The sequence below is a fragment of the Amblyraja radiata genome, chromosome 12, assembly GCF_010909765.2.
Source record: "Amblyraja radiata isolate CabotCenter1 chromosome 12, sAmbRad1.1.pri, whole genome shotgun sequence".
In the NCBI taxonomy this organism is placed as follows: Eukaryota; Metazoa; Chordata; class Chondrichthyes; order Rajiformes; family Rajidae; genus Amblyraja; species Amblyraja radiata.
In genome coordinates this window covers 4,499,523-4,516,952 of record NC_045967.1, presented here as the reverse complement: position 1 = coordinate 4,516,952, position 17,430 = coordinate 4,499,523, and the positions used below count along the sequence as shown (strand labels likewise).

General features: G+C 41.4%; 1 protein-coding gene across 8 annotated transcripts in view; it reads right to left on the bottom strand.

Annotated features, from left to right (window-relative positions):
• Positions 1-17,430, bottom strand: part of atrx (ATRX chromatin remodeler) — a 246,827-nt gene that overhangs the window by 80,659 nt on the left and 148,738 nt on the right. For all 8 annotated transcript variants that reach the window (XM_033030134.1, XM_033030129.1, XM_033030127.1 and 5 more), the window contains 3 exons: positions 16,566-16,743; positions 6,243-6,380; positions 4,089-4,264 (listed from right to left, as the gene is read on the bottom strand). In XM_033030134.1, the coding sequence (XP_032886025.1) occupies positions 4,089-4,264; positions 6,243-6,380; positions 16,566-16,743 (492 nt within the window). The remainder of the gene's footprint in view (positions 1-4,088; positions 4,265-6,242; positions 6,381-16,565; positions 16,744-17,430) is intronic.

Here is a 17,430-nt window from a genome sequence, read left to right as displayed (position 1 = left end):
CTCTGGAACTCTCTGCCACAGAAGGTAGTTGAGGCCAGTTCATTGGCTATATTTAAGAGGGAGTTTGATGTGGCCCTTGTGGCTAAAGGGATCAGGGGGTATGGAGAGAAGGCAGGTACGGGATACTGAGTTGGATGATCAGCCATGATCATATTGAATGGGTGATCATTGAAGGGCCGAATGGCCTACTCCTGCACCTATTTTCTATGTATCTTATGATCCAGTCATGCCAAGTGAACCAGCTATTCATTTGTATTTATTCAAAATGTAATAATGTGGTTTTCTCTATAGTGAAGAAACCAAACAATATTTGATAACAGTTTTGCAGACTACCTATATTCTGTCTGCAAGAAACCACATATCCTGTCTAGGGCTCAGCCCCAGAGACAGCATTTGGAATATTCTGCACTATTCAGGTCGCTTTTCCCAAGGATATACTTGCGATAAGCCTGTAGCAAAGGTTCATCAGATGACAGATTTGTCATCGAGGAGTGATTACACAGACTATACCCTTATATAAATACACAGCATTTTTTACAGGGCATGGCAGTATCGATACAAAATTGATGATTCTCCTCATTGAGATGTCTAGAACCAGAAATCATGAAATAAGGTTCCAACCATTACATAGAAAATAGGTGCAAGAGGAGGCCATTCGGCCCTTCGAGCCAGCACCGCCATTCATTGTGATCATGGCTGATCGTCCCCTATCAATAACCCATGCCTGCCTTCTCCCCATATCCCTTGACTCCACTAGCCCCATGAGCTCTATCTAACTCTCTCTTGTTATATGGTTATATGAGTGCAGGCAGGTGGGACTAAGGGAAAAAAGTTGTTCGGCACAGACTTGTAGGGCCGAGATGGCCTGTTTCCGTGCTGTAATTGTTATATGGTTAAATCCATCCAGTGATTTGGCCTCCACTGCCCTCTGTGGCAGGGAATTCCACAAATTCACAACTCTCTGGGTGAAAAAGTTTTTTCTCACCTCAGTCTTAAATGACCTCCCCTTTATTCTAAGACTGTTGCCCTTGGTTCTGGACTCGCCCCACATTTTTCCTGCATCTAGCTTGACCAGTCCTTTCATAATTTTATATATTTCTATAAGATCCCCCTCATCCTTACGGTCAGGAGTACTTTCTTTTGCCAAAAGATAGTGAACCGTTGGATTTAGCTACATAAGGTGGCAGTGAGGACTCAGTCGCTGAGTTATATTCAAGAGGATTTTTTTTTTTAAAGAATCAAAAAACTTGGGGTTGGTGCTAGAAAGTGCCATTGAACTAAAACATTAGCCATAATCTTATTAAAATGACAAAGCAACAAAAAACTACTTCTGCTTCTATTTCATTAATTTTTTTGCCAATTTGTACCCAAACTGGAATAGACAATAGGTGGAGTAGGCCATTCGAGCCAGCACTGTCATTCACTGTGATCCTGGCTGATCATCCACAATCAGTACCCCGTTCCTGCCTTCTCCCAATATCCCTTGACTCCGCTATCTTTAAGAGCTCTATCTAACTCTCTCTTGAAAGCATCCAGAGAATTGGCCTCCACCGCCGTCTGAGGCAGTATGTTTCCAGACTCACAACCTTTGTCAAAACGTTTTTCCTCATCTCCATTCTAAATGGCCTACCCCTTATTTTTAAACTGTGGCCCCTGGTTCTGGTCTCCCCCAACACTGGGAACAAGTTTCCTGCCTCTAGCATGTCCAATCCCTTAATAATCTTGTATGTTCCAATAAGATTCCCTCTCATCCTTCAAAATTCCAGAGAATACAAGCCCAGTCGTCCGTTCGATCAACATATGACAGACCCGCCATTCCGAGAATAAACCTCGTGAACCCACGCTGCATTCCCTCAATAGCAAGAACGTCCTTCCTCAAATTTGGAGACCAAAACTGCACAATTCTCCAGGTGTGGTCTCACTAGGGCCCTGTAAAACTGCAGAAGGACCTCTTTGCTCCTATACTCAACTACTCTTGTTATGAAGGCCAACATGCCATTAGCTTTCTTCACTGCCTGCTGTATCTGCATGCTTACTTTCAGTGACTGATGAACGATGACCCCCCCCAGATCTCATTGTATTTGATCGTTTCCCAACTTGACACCATCAGATAATAATCCGCCTTCCTGTTTTTGCCACCAAAGTGGATAACTTCACATTTATCCACATTAAACTGCATCTGCCCACTCACCCAACCTGTCCAAGTCACCTTGCATTCTCATAGCATCCTCCTCACAGTTCACCACAGCCACCCAGCTTTGTGTCATCTGCAAATTTGCTAATGTCACTTTTAATCCCTTCATCCAAATCATTAATGTATATTGTAAATAGCTGCGGTCCCAGCACCTTGCGAACCCCACTAGTCACTGCCTGCCATTCTGAAAGGGACCCGTTAATCCCTACCTTCGAAGGCTTCTGCCGTGGGCTCTGTGAATGGTAATTACAGCTCAATCCAGCGCTGAATGCAGCTCAACTCTGCCTGTCTCGCCGGGTTAACCTGCAGCCCTGCCTGGACTGACGGAATACCAGTCCGGAGCCGTGGAGCTAGCGCTGCTTCTCATCACTGGTTGTAAACCTGGGCCATATTTCCCTTGTCCAGGCAGGGCTGTAGCTTAACCCGGCGGGAGAGTTGAGCTGGGTTTACAACTCTCCCGCTGTGGGAACCGTGCCCGTCTGACTCCCGATGTCTCTGGCCACCCCCGGGCGTGGGGGGCACTCGGGTGTGGACGGGGATGGTCCAGTGGAGGTTCGGCAGCGATTGCAGCGCCGGAGAGCCAGCCGGGATCGATCCTGGCTGCGGATGAGGCGCAGGTCTACCGTTGTGACCCTATGACCTTGGCACATCTCCCTCCTCTAATCACAGCACTCTATCCTCAGTCCCACCTACTTCCACCTCCGACCGACACCTCTCTCCTCCAATCATCACGCTGAATCATCATGTTCCGCCCCCATTACCCGCTGACCGACGTCTCTCTTGTCCAATTGGCGCCCTCGATCAGCAGTCCCACCCCCACTGTCTCGCGGAAAGAGGTGATTTCACTGGGTTTTAAAAATCGAGATTACAAAAAATGGGGGGGGATCGCCCCCCGCCCCACAACCCCCCCCCCCCCCCCCCCCGGGATTTCCGCCAATGATCCCTACTCTTTGTTTCTTGTCTGCCAACCAATTTTCTATCCATGTCAGTACCCTACCCTCAATACTATGTGTTGTAATTTTGCCCACTAATCTCCTATGTGGGACCTTATCAAGTCCAGATACACTACATCCACTGGCCGTCCCTTGTCCAATTTCCTAGCTACATCCTCAAAAAATTCAAGAAGATTAGTCAAGCATGATTTCCCCTTCGTAAATCCATGCTGAATCGGACCGATCCTGTTACTGCTAACCAATGTGTCCCTATTTCATCTTTTATAATTGATTCCAGCATCTTCCCCACCACCAATGGCAGGCTAACTGGTCTATAATTCCCTATTTTCTCTCTCCCACCTTTCTTAAAAAGTGGGATAACATTAGATACCCTCCAATCCACAGGAACTGATCCTGAATCTGTAGAACATTGGAAAATGATCACCAATGTGTCCACGATTTCTAGAGCAACATCCTTAAGTACCCTGGGATGCAGACCACCAGGGCCTAGGGATTTATCAGCCTTCAGTCCCATCAGTCTACCCAACACAATTTCCTGCCAAATGTGAATTTCCTTCAGTTCCTCCATCACCCTCTGGCCACTAGTACATCTGGGAGATTGTGTGTCTTCATTAGTGAAGATAGATCCAAAGTACCTGTTCAACTCGTCTTCAATGGAGCCATATTTGTCTTAACTAATTTTTTCCTCTTGACATACCTAAAGAAGCTTCTACTATCCTCCTTTATATTCTTGGCTAGCTTACCTTTGCACCTCATCTTTTCTCCCCGTATTGTCTTTTTAGTTGTCTTCTGTTGCTCTTTAAAAGTTTCCCAATCCTCTGCCTTCCCGCTCATCTTTGCTATATTATACTTCTCCTCTTTTATTTTTATACTGTCCTTGACTTCCCTTTTCAGCCACGGTCGCACCTTACTTAACATAAACAATTAGCTTTAGCACTTACCTGCACACAACCTGCTAACATCTCATATAATATGTGGGCACGTTTCTTCATTACTCTTACATCCACTAAAGTGGAGTCTGCGCATTGCCCATTCTGAATCGGATTCATAAATCTGTTTCTGAATTCTTTTATTGAGCCAAGAAGATTCTCCTTAATGAAATTCACCATACAATGATCTGCAAGAGAAACATGTCAAATACTTAGACCAGACTTCCCAGAAGTGACATAACTGCACCTAGAGCCCAACTGTAAATTCAGCTGTTTTTGCCTCAGAAGACCAATCTTACTGTCTCAGGTGGTCCTGGAGATAAGTAATTAAGGCCTTGAGTGGCAGAGTTTCAGTGATGTAATGCCTGCTCATGAAACTCATCAGAAGTTTTGACAGCCAGCAATCCCTAAACTACAGAATCATTTTAAATCTTTGAAAAATACTATAAACATTTAAACGTCTTAAAGAGATCAAACACAAACCACTCCAACAGGTTTTCAATAATTAAAAACATTAAACAAAAAACTTTTGTTTTCTTCTCAGCCAAACAACCCTCATTCAAATGTAAAATATCACCTCAATCTAGGCCCAAGAAATTTAGGTTAACTCATGGATAGGGAAGGTTTAAAGAGATAAATGCAGGCTAATGGGACTTTGGTCGACATGAACGTGTTGGGCTGAAGGGTCTGTTTCCATGCTGTATTGACCTGTCGACCCATCGCAGGCTCCCACCGTCTACCAGGCAATTTAGAGCCCCGGCTTCCGACCCAACTCACGACTCGCCCTTCTTCATGCACCACACGTTCCGGCGACACAGATGTGTTGCAGCTCACATTATAGCCTCTGGGGACAGCACTTTCGTTGGGGGGGGGGGCCGGGGGGGGGGCCTTCCCTCTGCTTCCACCCGCCTCCTATTCCCTAGCTCCCCCACCCACCACCGCTGCCACCTCCTTTTTCTTCCCCAGAGCGGCTGACATACTCCAGCTTGGAAGCAACATCAGATGAGAGCCCCACTGTGACAAAGCTCATTATCCACATTAAACTGCATCTGCCCACTCACCCAACCTGTCCAAGTCACCCTGCATCCTTATAGCATCCTCCTCACAGTTCACACTCCCACCCAGTTATCTGTCATCTGCAAATTTGCTAATGTTACTTGTAATTGCTTCATCTAAATCATAAATATAGCTGCGGTCCCAGCACCGAGACCTGCGTCACCCCACTAGTCAATGTCTGCCATTCTGAAAGAGACCTGTTAATCCTTACTCTTTGTTTCTTGTCTGCCAACTAATTTTATATCCATGTCAGCACTCTACTCCCAATACCATGTGCCCAAATTTTGCCCACTAATCTCCTATGTGGGACCTTATCAAATGTTTTCTGAAAGTCCAGGTACACTACATCCACTGGCTCTCAACCTTGTCCATTTTCCTAGTTACATCCTCCAGAAGATTAGTCAAGCATGATTTCCCCTTCGTAAATCCATGCTGACTCGGACCGATCCTGTTACTGCTATCCAAATGTGCCGCTATTTTATCTTTTATGATTGACTCCTGCATGTTCCCCACCACCGATGTCAGGCTAACTGGTCCATAATTCTCTGTTTTCTCTCTCCCGCTTTTCTTATAAAGTTGGATAATATTAGCTACTCTCCACTCTACAGGAACTGATCCTGAATCTATAGAACATTGTGTCCATGATTTCTAGAGCCCTGGGATGCAGACCATCAGGCCCTGGGGATTTATCAGTCTTCAGTCCCATCAGTCTACCCAACACCATTTACTGCCTAATGTGGATTTCCTTCAGATCCTCCGTCACCCCAGATCCTCTGGTCATTAGTACATCAGGACGATTGTTTGTGTCCTCCTTAGTGAAGACGGATCCAAAGTACCTGTTCAACTCATCTGCCATTTCCTTGTTCCCCATAATAAATCCACCCTTTTCAGTCTTCAAGGGTCCAACTTTGGTCTTAACTATTTTTTGTTAGATTTTGGGGAGGTTTACTTGTAGCATTAACACTGGCATGAATCAGTTAAGCTGATTAATTCATTTGTGCGCTAAATTTATCAATAAAACTAAAAGCATTAACATAAATGTTTAAATGTTCTGTAATTCATAGTATTAATGTAATCAGAAGAAAATAGTGATAAAACAGATGCACTTACATTCAACAAGATTGTTTTGTAATGGTGTCCCTGTTAGAATAATCCTCCTTCTTGTTCTGATAGAATTCATTGCCTTTGATATTGCCGAAGCTTCATTTTTAAGTATATGGCCTTCATCACAGACAACAAAGTCTGGTCCTGCAGGAGAAATCAAGTAATTTGAAATAATTTGAAAGACTTCCACAAACCCTAGAGCCAAGATTTAAAATCACTGATATAATGCGATGCAAATTCTCAGTAACGGAATTTCCAAACTATATCATCTGTTTCAGCAATTTTGTTTCTGTATTCTAAACATTATGCAAGAGCATTAAGAACTATTTATGATACAACCTTGCTGCATCAGTTATTTTACTGGCTATAAATAGTCATAAATATAAAGACGGGGAGCAAATTACAAACTATTCCAGTTTTATTTATTAATTAAAAATTATATCTAATTAGCCCTCAAATAGAACTGGAGATAAAAAATAATAATAATATTTCTGGTAAAGAAATCAAATTAAACCTTTTTAACTAAACACATTAATGATTAATCTACAATATGCATAATTGCAATTGATAAACATTAATGTACATTTAAAAACAATTATTTTGTGAACCATTAACATCTTAGTCATACCTTCGGCCCAAGTTGCTCATGCCAACCCCATCCACATTAGTCCCACCTGCCTGTATTTGGCCCGTATCCTTCCAAACCTATGCAATCTACATACCGTCCAATGTATTTTAAATGTTGTGATCGTACCTGCCTCAACTACCTCCTCCAGCAGGATGTTCCATACACTCACCACCCTTTGTGTAGAAAACGTACCCTCTGGTTCCTTCTTTACTTTTCTAAATCTTTCCTCCCTCACCTTAAACCTACTCTGGTTCTTGATTCTCCTACTATCTGAGAATATCTGATCCCCTCATGATCATACACACCTCTATAAGATCACCCATCCTGTGCTCCAAGGTATAGATTCCTAGCCTGCTCAACCTTCCCCTATAGCTCAGGCCCTCGAGTCCTGGCAACCTCCTTGTAAATCTTCTCTGTACCTTTTCCAGCTTAACATTAACAATTAATGTTACAATATTTCTGTAAACTTTTAATAAGTATGATTTTCTCATGTCAAACCTCTAGATTATGGTAATTTTGACCCCCCCCCCTCTTCCCCATTTGACAATATAGCATTATGTTTTGTAAAAGCAGATGATTCCTATTACATACAACCATTGCCAAAGGTTTACTTGATTTCAAATAATTTTAAGCTTTGGCCAGTAAGGGGCAATGTGTTGCACCCCTTTGTTCGGTGGTCAGGTTAACTACAAGATTTCAAATTAAACATTTTAAGAAATGTTACGTCCCCCCCCCCCACTAAATGACTGACATGACGCCCTCATGATCCCATTTGCAACACTTCTCCAAAATGGTTTTGATAATTGCCTATAAAGCCAATCACCGTAAATGCAGCACATTTGCAATAAATGGCTTCTCAGCTACTTTGCATCAAGATGTAATGTGTGCGTTGTGTGGCACAATATTCACACATCTCTGCCCTCTCTCCTACCACACACATTCTCTCTCTCTCTCTCTCTCTCTCTCTCTACTCCAGGTAATAGAGACCAATGTTCCACTTCAATTGTTATAACCAGAAAAACAAATTTAGCTGTAATATTTTTAAACACGAGAAAATTATGAAACTGTTTATAATATCATAAAATATTCTTCACAAACGTATGTTGTCAAGACTTCAAATTATTCAAATTGTTCCTTTACTGTGTTCCCAATATTTTAGCTGAAGGAAACCTGATCTTGTCCAAAACTGGATGTCTAACAATTATCTCCTGGAGTTGACAGGCAGCTGCAGAATTTAAACTAGGTAGCAGTCAGGTGGAAGCTGATCCATCTCTCCAGATACTGTTATCAAGGGGGTAGACACATAAATAAGGCGAAGAAATGAAAGGCAGATTGGGACCAAGAATTAATAATGAGAGATTTGATAGAAAATTAGCAATATGTCCAACAGTATCAGAGACTATTTAAACCAGATTAATGTACTGACTATAGACTAAAAATACTGGAGTAACTCGGTGGGCCAGGCAGCCTTCTGGAGAGACGGAATGGGTGTCGTTTCGGGTCTTCAGACCTCAACCCGGAACGTCACTCAGACAGTAAAGGCCCTGTCCCACTTTCCCGTGTTACTCACGAACTCTCCCGAGTTTTCCCCTTGATTCGAACTCGGGAAATGTCGGTAGCGAGCTCGTAGGAGGCCGTAGGAGTCCATAGATGTTTTGTAGCGGCTCGTAATGCCAGCCGTAGAAACTCGGGGCATCAGGTAAGTTGGGACGTTTTTTCAACATGTTGAAAAAAGTCCACGAGTTAAAAAAATAGCCCCAAGTACCTACGAATGGCTATTACCTTAATTCTCCAAGTTCAAATCAAGAGGAAAACTCAGGAGAGATCGTGAGTAACTCGGGAAAGTGGGACAGGGCCTTTAGTAACTCTAGCATTTTGTGTCCATCCTCGGTAAAAAACAGCATCTGCAGTTACATACTGCAGCAACATACTGACTAATATTTTATAACCTTATATAGACAAAGCATTCAATTGGGAACTTTATTCATAAAATATCACATCATTAGATTTAAATAATTATGATTATTTATTTAAACAAAAGATACAAAATAGTAATTGGCCATTTTCCACCTTGAGCTCATTTCACAATACAATGAGGCCAAGTCTGATTTGCCGTAAATCTGTGCATCAGCCTTTGCTCTAATTTCCCAATGTGCAAGATTAACAGCAAGCTACAATATAAAATTAATAAATGGCCTATTAGCAAATTTATTTTGAGGAAGAGAATGTTAAACTGCGTATTGACATCACTCCTTAAAGAACTTGTATTTAAATTTCAATTGTCTCCTAGCTGATTCCAGTAGGGGGAGAAAGCTAGAGCAGAGATTGGGGTGGGACAAAGCCCATCGAGAGGGTACCCTGCGTTGGCACTAAGCTCACCAACCCATGGTTACAGGTGCCACTTGGGTCACAGCAGGCGTCTGTTCCCGAGAACTGTTTGTATCCTGAAGCAATTTGGGTGTGCAGCTATGAAACAAGCCCCTATATGGGAGATACCAGGAGAGATGTGTTGTCCCATAGGAATAGGTGGTCTGGAGAAGCATTTTAAATCTTGGTTTGCCATACTTAATAAAATTGATGTCAGCAAATTTAGTCCAAGCTGATCTTGGACTACGCCATGTTCTTTTAAAAGATTTTACTGCAGGCAAGCTTTTAAATGGTATTGATGGTTTCAAAAAGGCCACTGCTGATGGCGAGAACAGCACGTCCCTAGAGCACGTCCCTAGTTGGGATTCACAAACTGTCATCAATGTGTTAACGAGAATGTATTCTTCCTTGGTTTGATGTACAGAACAGTCCCATTGCAGCCAGCAAATCCATGCTGCCCGTCTCCCAAAAGCATGCAGGCAGGTTAGGGCGACACACAAGTCAGGCGTTGTTAAACCAGGTACAACCTGTATCAAGCTTTTCACTGCTGCCCTTCTTAAATAAAGGAATAATAGCTTTAATCCAATCAAGTTTCGATGTCAACTTATCGTGATCAAAAATCACTTTTTGCCAGTCTGTATGCTTATTTTTCAACAGGATCCTCCTCCCTCACTCCTAAAATCCTCGATGTTCTTCACCTCGGCACTGGTGGGGGATATAGCAAGCAGAACGCTAAATTAGACTAAACATTTACTGAAGAGAAAATTAACAACTTTGAAATCTGGTGGTTCTATTCTCTTAGGTGAAATGAACTGACATTTTCTTATACAGTGCCCTCCATAATGTTTGGGACAAAGACCCATCATTTATTTATTTGCCTCTGTACTCCACAATTTGAGATTTGTAATAGAAAAAAATCACATGTGGTTAAAGTGCACATTGTCAGATTTTATTAAAGGGTAGTTTTATACATTTTGGTTTCACCATGAAGAAATTACAGCTGTGTTTATACAAACTCCCTCCATTTCAGGGCACCACAATGTTTGGGACATATGGCTTCACAGGTGTTTGTAATTGCTCAGGTGTGTTTAATTGCCTCCTTAATGCAGGAAAAAGAGAGCTCTCTGCACCAAGTCTTTCCTCCAGTCTTTCCATCACCTTTGGAAACTTTTATTGCTGGTTATCAACATGATCAACAAAGTTATGTTAATGAAAGTCAAAGAAGCTATTATGAGGCTGAGAAACAAGAAAAAACCGTTAGATATCAGCCAAACCTTAGGCTTACCAAAATCAACTGTTTGAAACATCATTAAGAAGAAAGAGAGCACTGATGAGCTTACTAAACGGCGAGCTTACTGGCAGGCCAAGGAAGACCTCCACAACTGATGACAGAAGAAATCTCTCAATAATAAAGAAACATCCACAAACACCTGTCCGACAGATCAAAAACACTCTTCAGGAGTCAGGTGTGGATTTGTCAATGTCCACAGAAGACTTCATGAACAGAAATACAGAGGCTACAATGCAAGATGCAAACCACTGGTTAGCTGCAAAAATAGGATGGCTGGGTTACAGTTTCCCAAAAAGTACTTAAAAGAGCAACCAAAGTTCTGGAAAAAGGTCTTGTGGACAGATGAGACGAAGATTAACTTATATCAGAGTGATGGCAAGAGCAAAGTATGGAGGAGAGAAGGAACTGCCCAAGATCCAAAGCATTCCACGTCATCGGTGGGGGTGTTATGGCCTGGGCACGTATGGCCGCTGAAGGTTGTGGCTCACTTATCTTCATTGATGATGGTAGTAGCATAATGAATTCTGAAGTGTATAGACGCATCCTATCTGCTGAAGTTCAAACAAATGCCTCAAAACTCATTGGCCGGTGGTTCATTCTACAGCAAGACAATGATCCCAAACATACTGCTAAAGCAACAAAGGAGTTTGTCAAAGCTAAAAAATTGTCAATTCTTGAGTGGCCGTCACCCTGCATTCTCATAGCATCCACCTTCACCCGATCTGAACCCAATTGAGCATGCTGAAGAGAAAAGTGAAGCGGACTAGCCCCCAAAACATAAGCTAAAGATGGCTGCAATACAGGCCTGGCAGAGCATCACCAGAGAAGACACCCAGCAACTGGTGATGTTCATGAATCGCAAACTTCAAGCAGGCACTGCATACAGAGGACATGCAACAGAATACTAAACATGACTACTTTCATTTACATGACATTGCTGTGGCCCAAACATTATGGTGCTCTGAAATGGGGGGACTATGTATAAACACTGCTGTAATTTCTACATGGTGAAACCAAAATGTATGAAAATGGCCTTTATTAAAATCTGACAATATGTACTTTAACCACGTTATTACAAATCTCAAATTATGGAGTAGAAGCAAATAAATAAAAGACGGGTCTTTGTTCCGAACATGATGGAGGGTACTGTATGTAGGAAAGAACTGCAGAAGGGTCTCGACCCGAAACGTCACCCATTCCTTCTCTCCAGAGATGCTGCCTGTCCAGCTGAGTTACTCCAGCATCTTGTGTCTAACATCTCCTTATACGTTGTGAAGATGAAACTTAGCCTGGGGGATTTTGGGTGGGGTGGGCACAGGAGATTATGAGGAAATCCTACATTTTCAATTACTTTAATAAATTTCAGGCATAGCAATTCACTGAACAAGGGGCAGCACGGTGGTGCAGCAGTAAAGTTGCTGCCTTACAGCATCGGAGAACCGGGTTCGATCCCGACTACAGGTGCTGTCTGTACGGAGTTTGTACGTTCTCCCCTTGGGCTTTCTCCGAGATCTTCAGTTTCCTCCCACACTCCAAAGACTTACAGGTATGTAATCTAATTGGCCTGATGTATGTGTAAATTGTCTCTAGTGTGTGTAGGATAGTGCTAATGTGCGGGGATCGCTGGTCGGTGCGGACTCAGTGGGCCGAAGGGCCTGTTTCCTCACTGTATCTCTAAACTAAACTCCAAAACCTAACTAATTTATTGGCCTGTTATGAAAGATAATGAAATAAAATAAAAATTAAGGCACATTTTGGGATAACAAGGATGATGGAAAGGAAAATAAAATTAAAATCTATAATTCTATAAAAAAAAAAACCTTTATCTAACAGCCACGCAGTCAGTGCAGAGAAAAGCAATCGCAGCAATCAAGTTTAAATAGACCAATTAGTTAAGTGTTCAAAACGTTTCAGAGGAAAAAGAAAAGCAGACCTTCTTTTGAAAAGTCAGAACCTAAGATAAGAACCAGCCGACTTTGCAACTTTTTGGAGATGGAGATCATTACAAATGTTACTGCAATCTGGCAACCATTTGCAATTATAAAATGATGTTAACATGTTTCTCCACTAAAACCACTGGCAAACAAAGTTGGATCACTCCATCAATATTTTAATGTTTATATCATGATATTTTCCAGCATATTGTAGTTTGTTTTGTCAAACTTTCTCTTCACAATTTCCAAGAAATTACGTAAGAACAATTGCGTCTTAGGTGTGTAGCTAAGGGAAGTGAGGAGATATATAGTCCAATCTCATAATCTATGGGGTTTGTCATTGAAGAAAATCAGAGATATACTGAATAAAACAGTCAAATTTTACAGCTGAGAAAATTCAGCGACTATTCTAAATAGGAATACATGGTACTAACCAACTCTGCACAACACTGAATTTATGATGAACTATCAATTCTACATGAAACTAAAGGTTAATGTTTTTATTACTCACTGAAAAATTTGTGGTTCATGAAATATAGAGAGCAGATTTACACAACTGATTTTTATGGTTTAGCATTGCATTGACTATGGAAATGATGCATTGACTATGGAAATGTTTTGTCAAATATCAACTAAATTAAAATTGTCGTAACAATTTTCATGGCAACATATCAAAAGGAATACCTTTCTTGAACTTTATTAATCAGAGCTTGTGAAAGACAAATTGACATTTATTGAATTTTCCATTTTTCTTTCAGAAATAACTTTCCAAAGCACTTTACAGCCAATGAAGTACTTCATTTTTTGTCATGTAAGCATTCCTGGAATGTATGAGCAGTAGCCATCTTGTAACTATGCTCCAATAAATAACAATAATCTGCTGTAGTAAAATGAGGGATAAATGCGGGGAAAACTAAGGAATATTTTAAAATAGCGCCATTCTGTGGCAACATTTTGCAAGCAACACAACGGCAAAATATCAAATATAGCAGTTCTGAACATTTAGATAAAAGAAACAGCCGAAATCAGTGCTGTAACTGATTAGCTGCTAATCCATTTAAATGGATTAGCACTACTGTGATGTACTGCCAACAACTGAGCTGCCAATTGCAAGGCAGTCATGGAGGATCATTGTCAATACAGTGCCAGGAAACACTGGGGAAGCCTCCATTGTTCCCAGAAATTAGACTGATGGGTGGGCTTCCAAGTAAGATGGAAGCGCAGGGGACTACGACCTCCCCACCATTCAACTGGCCAATGTTCAGTCCCTTGAGAAAAATGTTGAAGACTTAATGGCAAGATTGCTTTATCAAAGGGAGGTGAGAGTGTGTTCTGTTCCAGAGACATGGCTCACCCCAGCTCCTCAGACTCAGCCCTCAAAACTGAAGGTTCCTCCACTCATTGCATGGATAGATCAGAGGCATCAGGGGAAAAAACAGGCAATGGTGTCTACCTCATGGTAAACTCCTCTTGGTGCTTCGATGTAGCGGTCCTGTCCAACTCCTGCTCTCCACAACTGGAACACCTGGCAATTAAGTGCCGTCCCTTCTACCTCCTGAGGGAATTCACCTCCATCATCATTACCGCGGATTGCATCGCACTCCAGCCAGATGTTCATCTCACACTGATGGAGCTCCATGTTGTGGTCAACAAAAAACAGACAGCATACCCCAACGTCTTTCCTATCATAACTGGAGACTTCGACAAAGCCAGCTTGAAGAAGTCACTCACAAACTACAACCAGCACGTATCCTGCAGCACCAGAGGATCAAACACCCTCGACCACTGTTATTCCACCGTCAGATATTCCTTTTGCTCCATCTCGCACCATACTTTGGGAAATTGGACCACTTGGCTGTGCTCCTTCTTCCTGCCTACAGGCAACAGCTGAAGAACGCAGCCCCAGTGGCGGAGACCACAGAGGAACGACCATGTGACTGCTTGAAGTCGACTGGGTGATATTCAAGGACTCGGTAACGGACCATAACAAACACGCTAGTTGTCAGTGACTTCACAAGGAAATGTTTGGAGGTGTGTGTTCCCATGAAACCCATCCAAGTGCTCCCCCACCAGAAGCCTTGAATGAACCAGGAGTTCCTGGTTTTGAGCAATCATCTGAGGACCAGATCTCGGGCATTCAAGTCTGGCTACGCAGATTCATACAATAAATTCAGAAACTACTTTAATAAGGCCATCAAAAAGGCTAAACTGGAGGATGAGACTGATGTTCGACGGCTCTGTCAGGACTTGCACACTATTCACTTCCTACAAGGCAAAACTAGGGGTCTTAACCAAAATAGTCAAGCGACAGCAAGGCATCACTCCCAGACGAGCTCAATATGTTCTACACATACTGCGATAAGGAGGACACAGATGTGCATTCTCAAGCCCCCATAGCTTGACGGTATTGTAATCGCAGTTACTGAGGCTACATCAGAAGATCCTTCAGGATGGTGAACCCTCAGAAAGTGCCTGGACCTGACGGTATAATTGGTAATGTTCTCAAAACCTGCGTGAACCAAATGATTGGAGTTTTTGTGGATATCTTCAACCTCTTATTAATGAAGTCTGAGGTTGCCACCTGTTTTAAAAGAGCGTCCATAATACAGGTTCCAAGTAATGTGATGTGCTTCAATGACTACTGACTGGTGGCACTAGTGTCCGTGGTGGTGAAGTGTTTTGAGGTTATGGCGCATATTAACTCATAACACAACAAGAACCTCGACCCATTCCAATTTGCCTACCGCCACAAAATATCAACGGAGGATGCGATTTCTCAGTGGACCACTTGGACAATGAAAACACATACACCAGGCTGTTCATAGACTACAACTTGGCGTTTAATACCATAATCGTCTCCAAACTTGTTACCATAGTCAGGGAATTCATCAACAGATCACAATTGGTACGAATTGGCAGAAACACTTCCTCCTCAATAACCATCAGCACAAGTGCACCTCAAGGATATATGCTCAGCCCCTACACTACTCACTCTATACCAAAGCTCTAGTATCTTTGCTCTATACCCATGCCTGGGTCCATCTTTAAATACCACAGTTGTTGGACGAATTACAGATCATTTAGAGTCAGAGTATATGAAGTATTAATAAATGTTGACATAATAAACATTCATCCCAAACTGTTCTCGTGTTGGTTTTATTTTTCAATCGATTACTACAATGATGTTGGCAATTTAAATTATATTGCCCACTTGATGTATCTTTTTTTTAAACTTGACAAAAAAGCATTTTAACTTGCGTTGACCTTCAATAAGTCTTCAAGAATATAACGATGCAAGGATCTCACATAGTCCTTCAATACCACCTGACCATTGAATAAATTCACAACTGATATGAACTGTACGTGAAACTATTTCAAATCCATAATCCCTCCCAATCGCCCCTTTGTGTATAAACATCTTCCTAGTCAATTAATGGAGTTTCCACACGCACTGAGTTAGTGGACTCCAAAAATTCACAACCCTCTATCCTAAACAAAAAGAGTACTTTAGAAATAACAAAATCAAGCTAATGCAGTGGAAGAGTCTTTGTGGTGGCGTGGAGGTAGTATCTATGTACACAGGACATGAAAATATCAAGGACTGTTACAGAATTCATCAAAAGTTAATAGAAAATTATCATATCAACCAGGATTGATTTACGCCGCAGCTATACAAACCTCATGCTGCTCCACACATATAGGACAGAGCACATTTCACTGCAAAGAAAGCTTTCGCATTTGAGGTCATGCTATATGGCTTATTAACTTGATAAGCTAAAAATTCCAATGAAGTACACCTACAGGAAGGGATGGAAAATATGACAGTCTTCAACACACAGCAGCTGATAAAAGGTTCATTATTTATTATAAATCAGAAAGTGGGAGATTGTTGTGAACCAAAGGTATTGAGGAATATCATGAAAAAGCATATGGAGTTAAGTCAGCTATGATCTAAATAAATGTTGGTCCAGGCTCTACCATTCATCAGCCTAATGCACATCCTGTGTAGTTGTACAATATGGATTTGCACATACTGCCAACATGCAATTGAAAAATTGGAATGTGATCAAAACTTCTTTGAAGAACAATAAATCATTAAAATATCTCACCAGGGTCGACTAAAGTCTTCTGGAATATTTCTTTCATCTTCCTACTTTTCACATTTCTGCCTTGTGCAAGATTACGATACATTTCATAACCTAAAACCATGACACCGCCATCCTCCATCCATCTTTCAAGAAGGTACGATCTCTCCTGAGGGCGTTTAACTGTCGCCAATTCAGTTACCTTGAGGAGGGAAAACAACAGAGCTATATTACTGAAGTCTGTCAAATTCCAGAAGTTTCAAGAATTTAAATAATGAAAGATATATACACAAATTCTCAAAATATATTCTATAACAGTGAAGTACATATTCTAAAATAGATCCTTAATATACAAAATACATAGGATATGATACCAAAGCACATTTTTGATTTGTAGAACATTACAAAATATCAAGTTATCTTAATAATTGTGAATGACAAACGGAAAATTCTCAGGTTTTCAAGAATATCTTTTTGTTATCATGCAATATCTGTTTTGCTATATCTCTTGTGTTGAACAGCAGACCCTCTGATATTAGGAATTACTGATTTACCTCAATAAATCAATAGTTCAGGACATTCTCTAACCACAATTACCTTATGACAATATTCATATTTACACACCTTATCAGATGTTCCCAGTTGAGTAATTTTACCCATTGAATTTTTTAAATACAAGAAAACAAGTTTAATTGAGTGTCATACAGAAACAGGTCCTCCATGTCAGTTCACTACTTCAGCTTAGTTTATTGTCACATGTATCGAGGTACAGTTAAAAGCTTTTCTGTTGCATGCTATCCAGTCAGCGGAAAGACTGTACAGGATTACAATCAGGCCGTCCACCGGGAACAGATACAGGATAAAGGGAAAAACGTTTAGTGCAAGATAA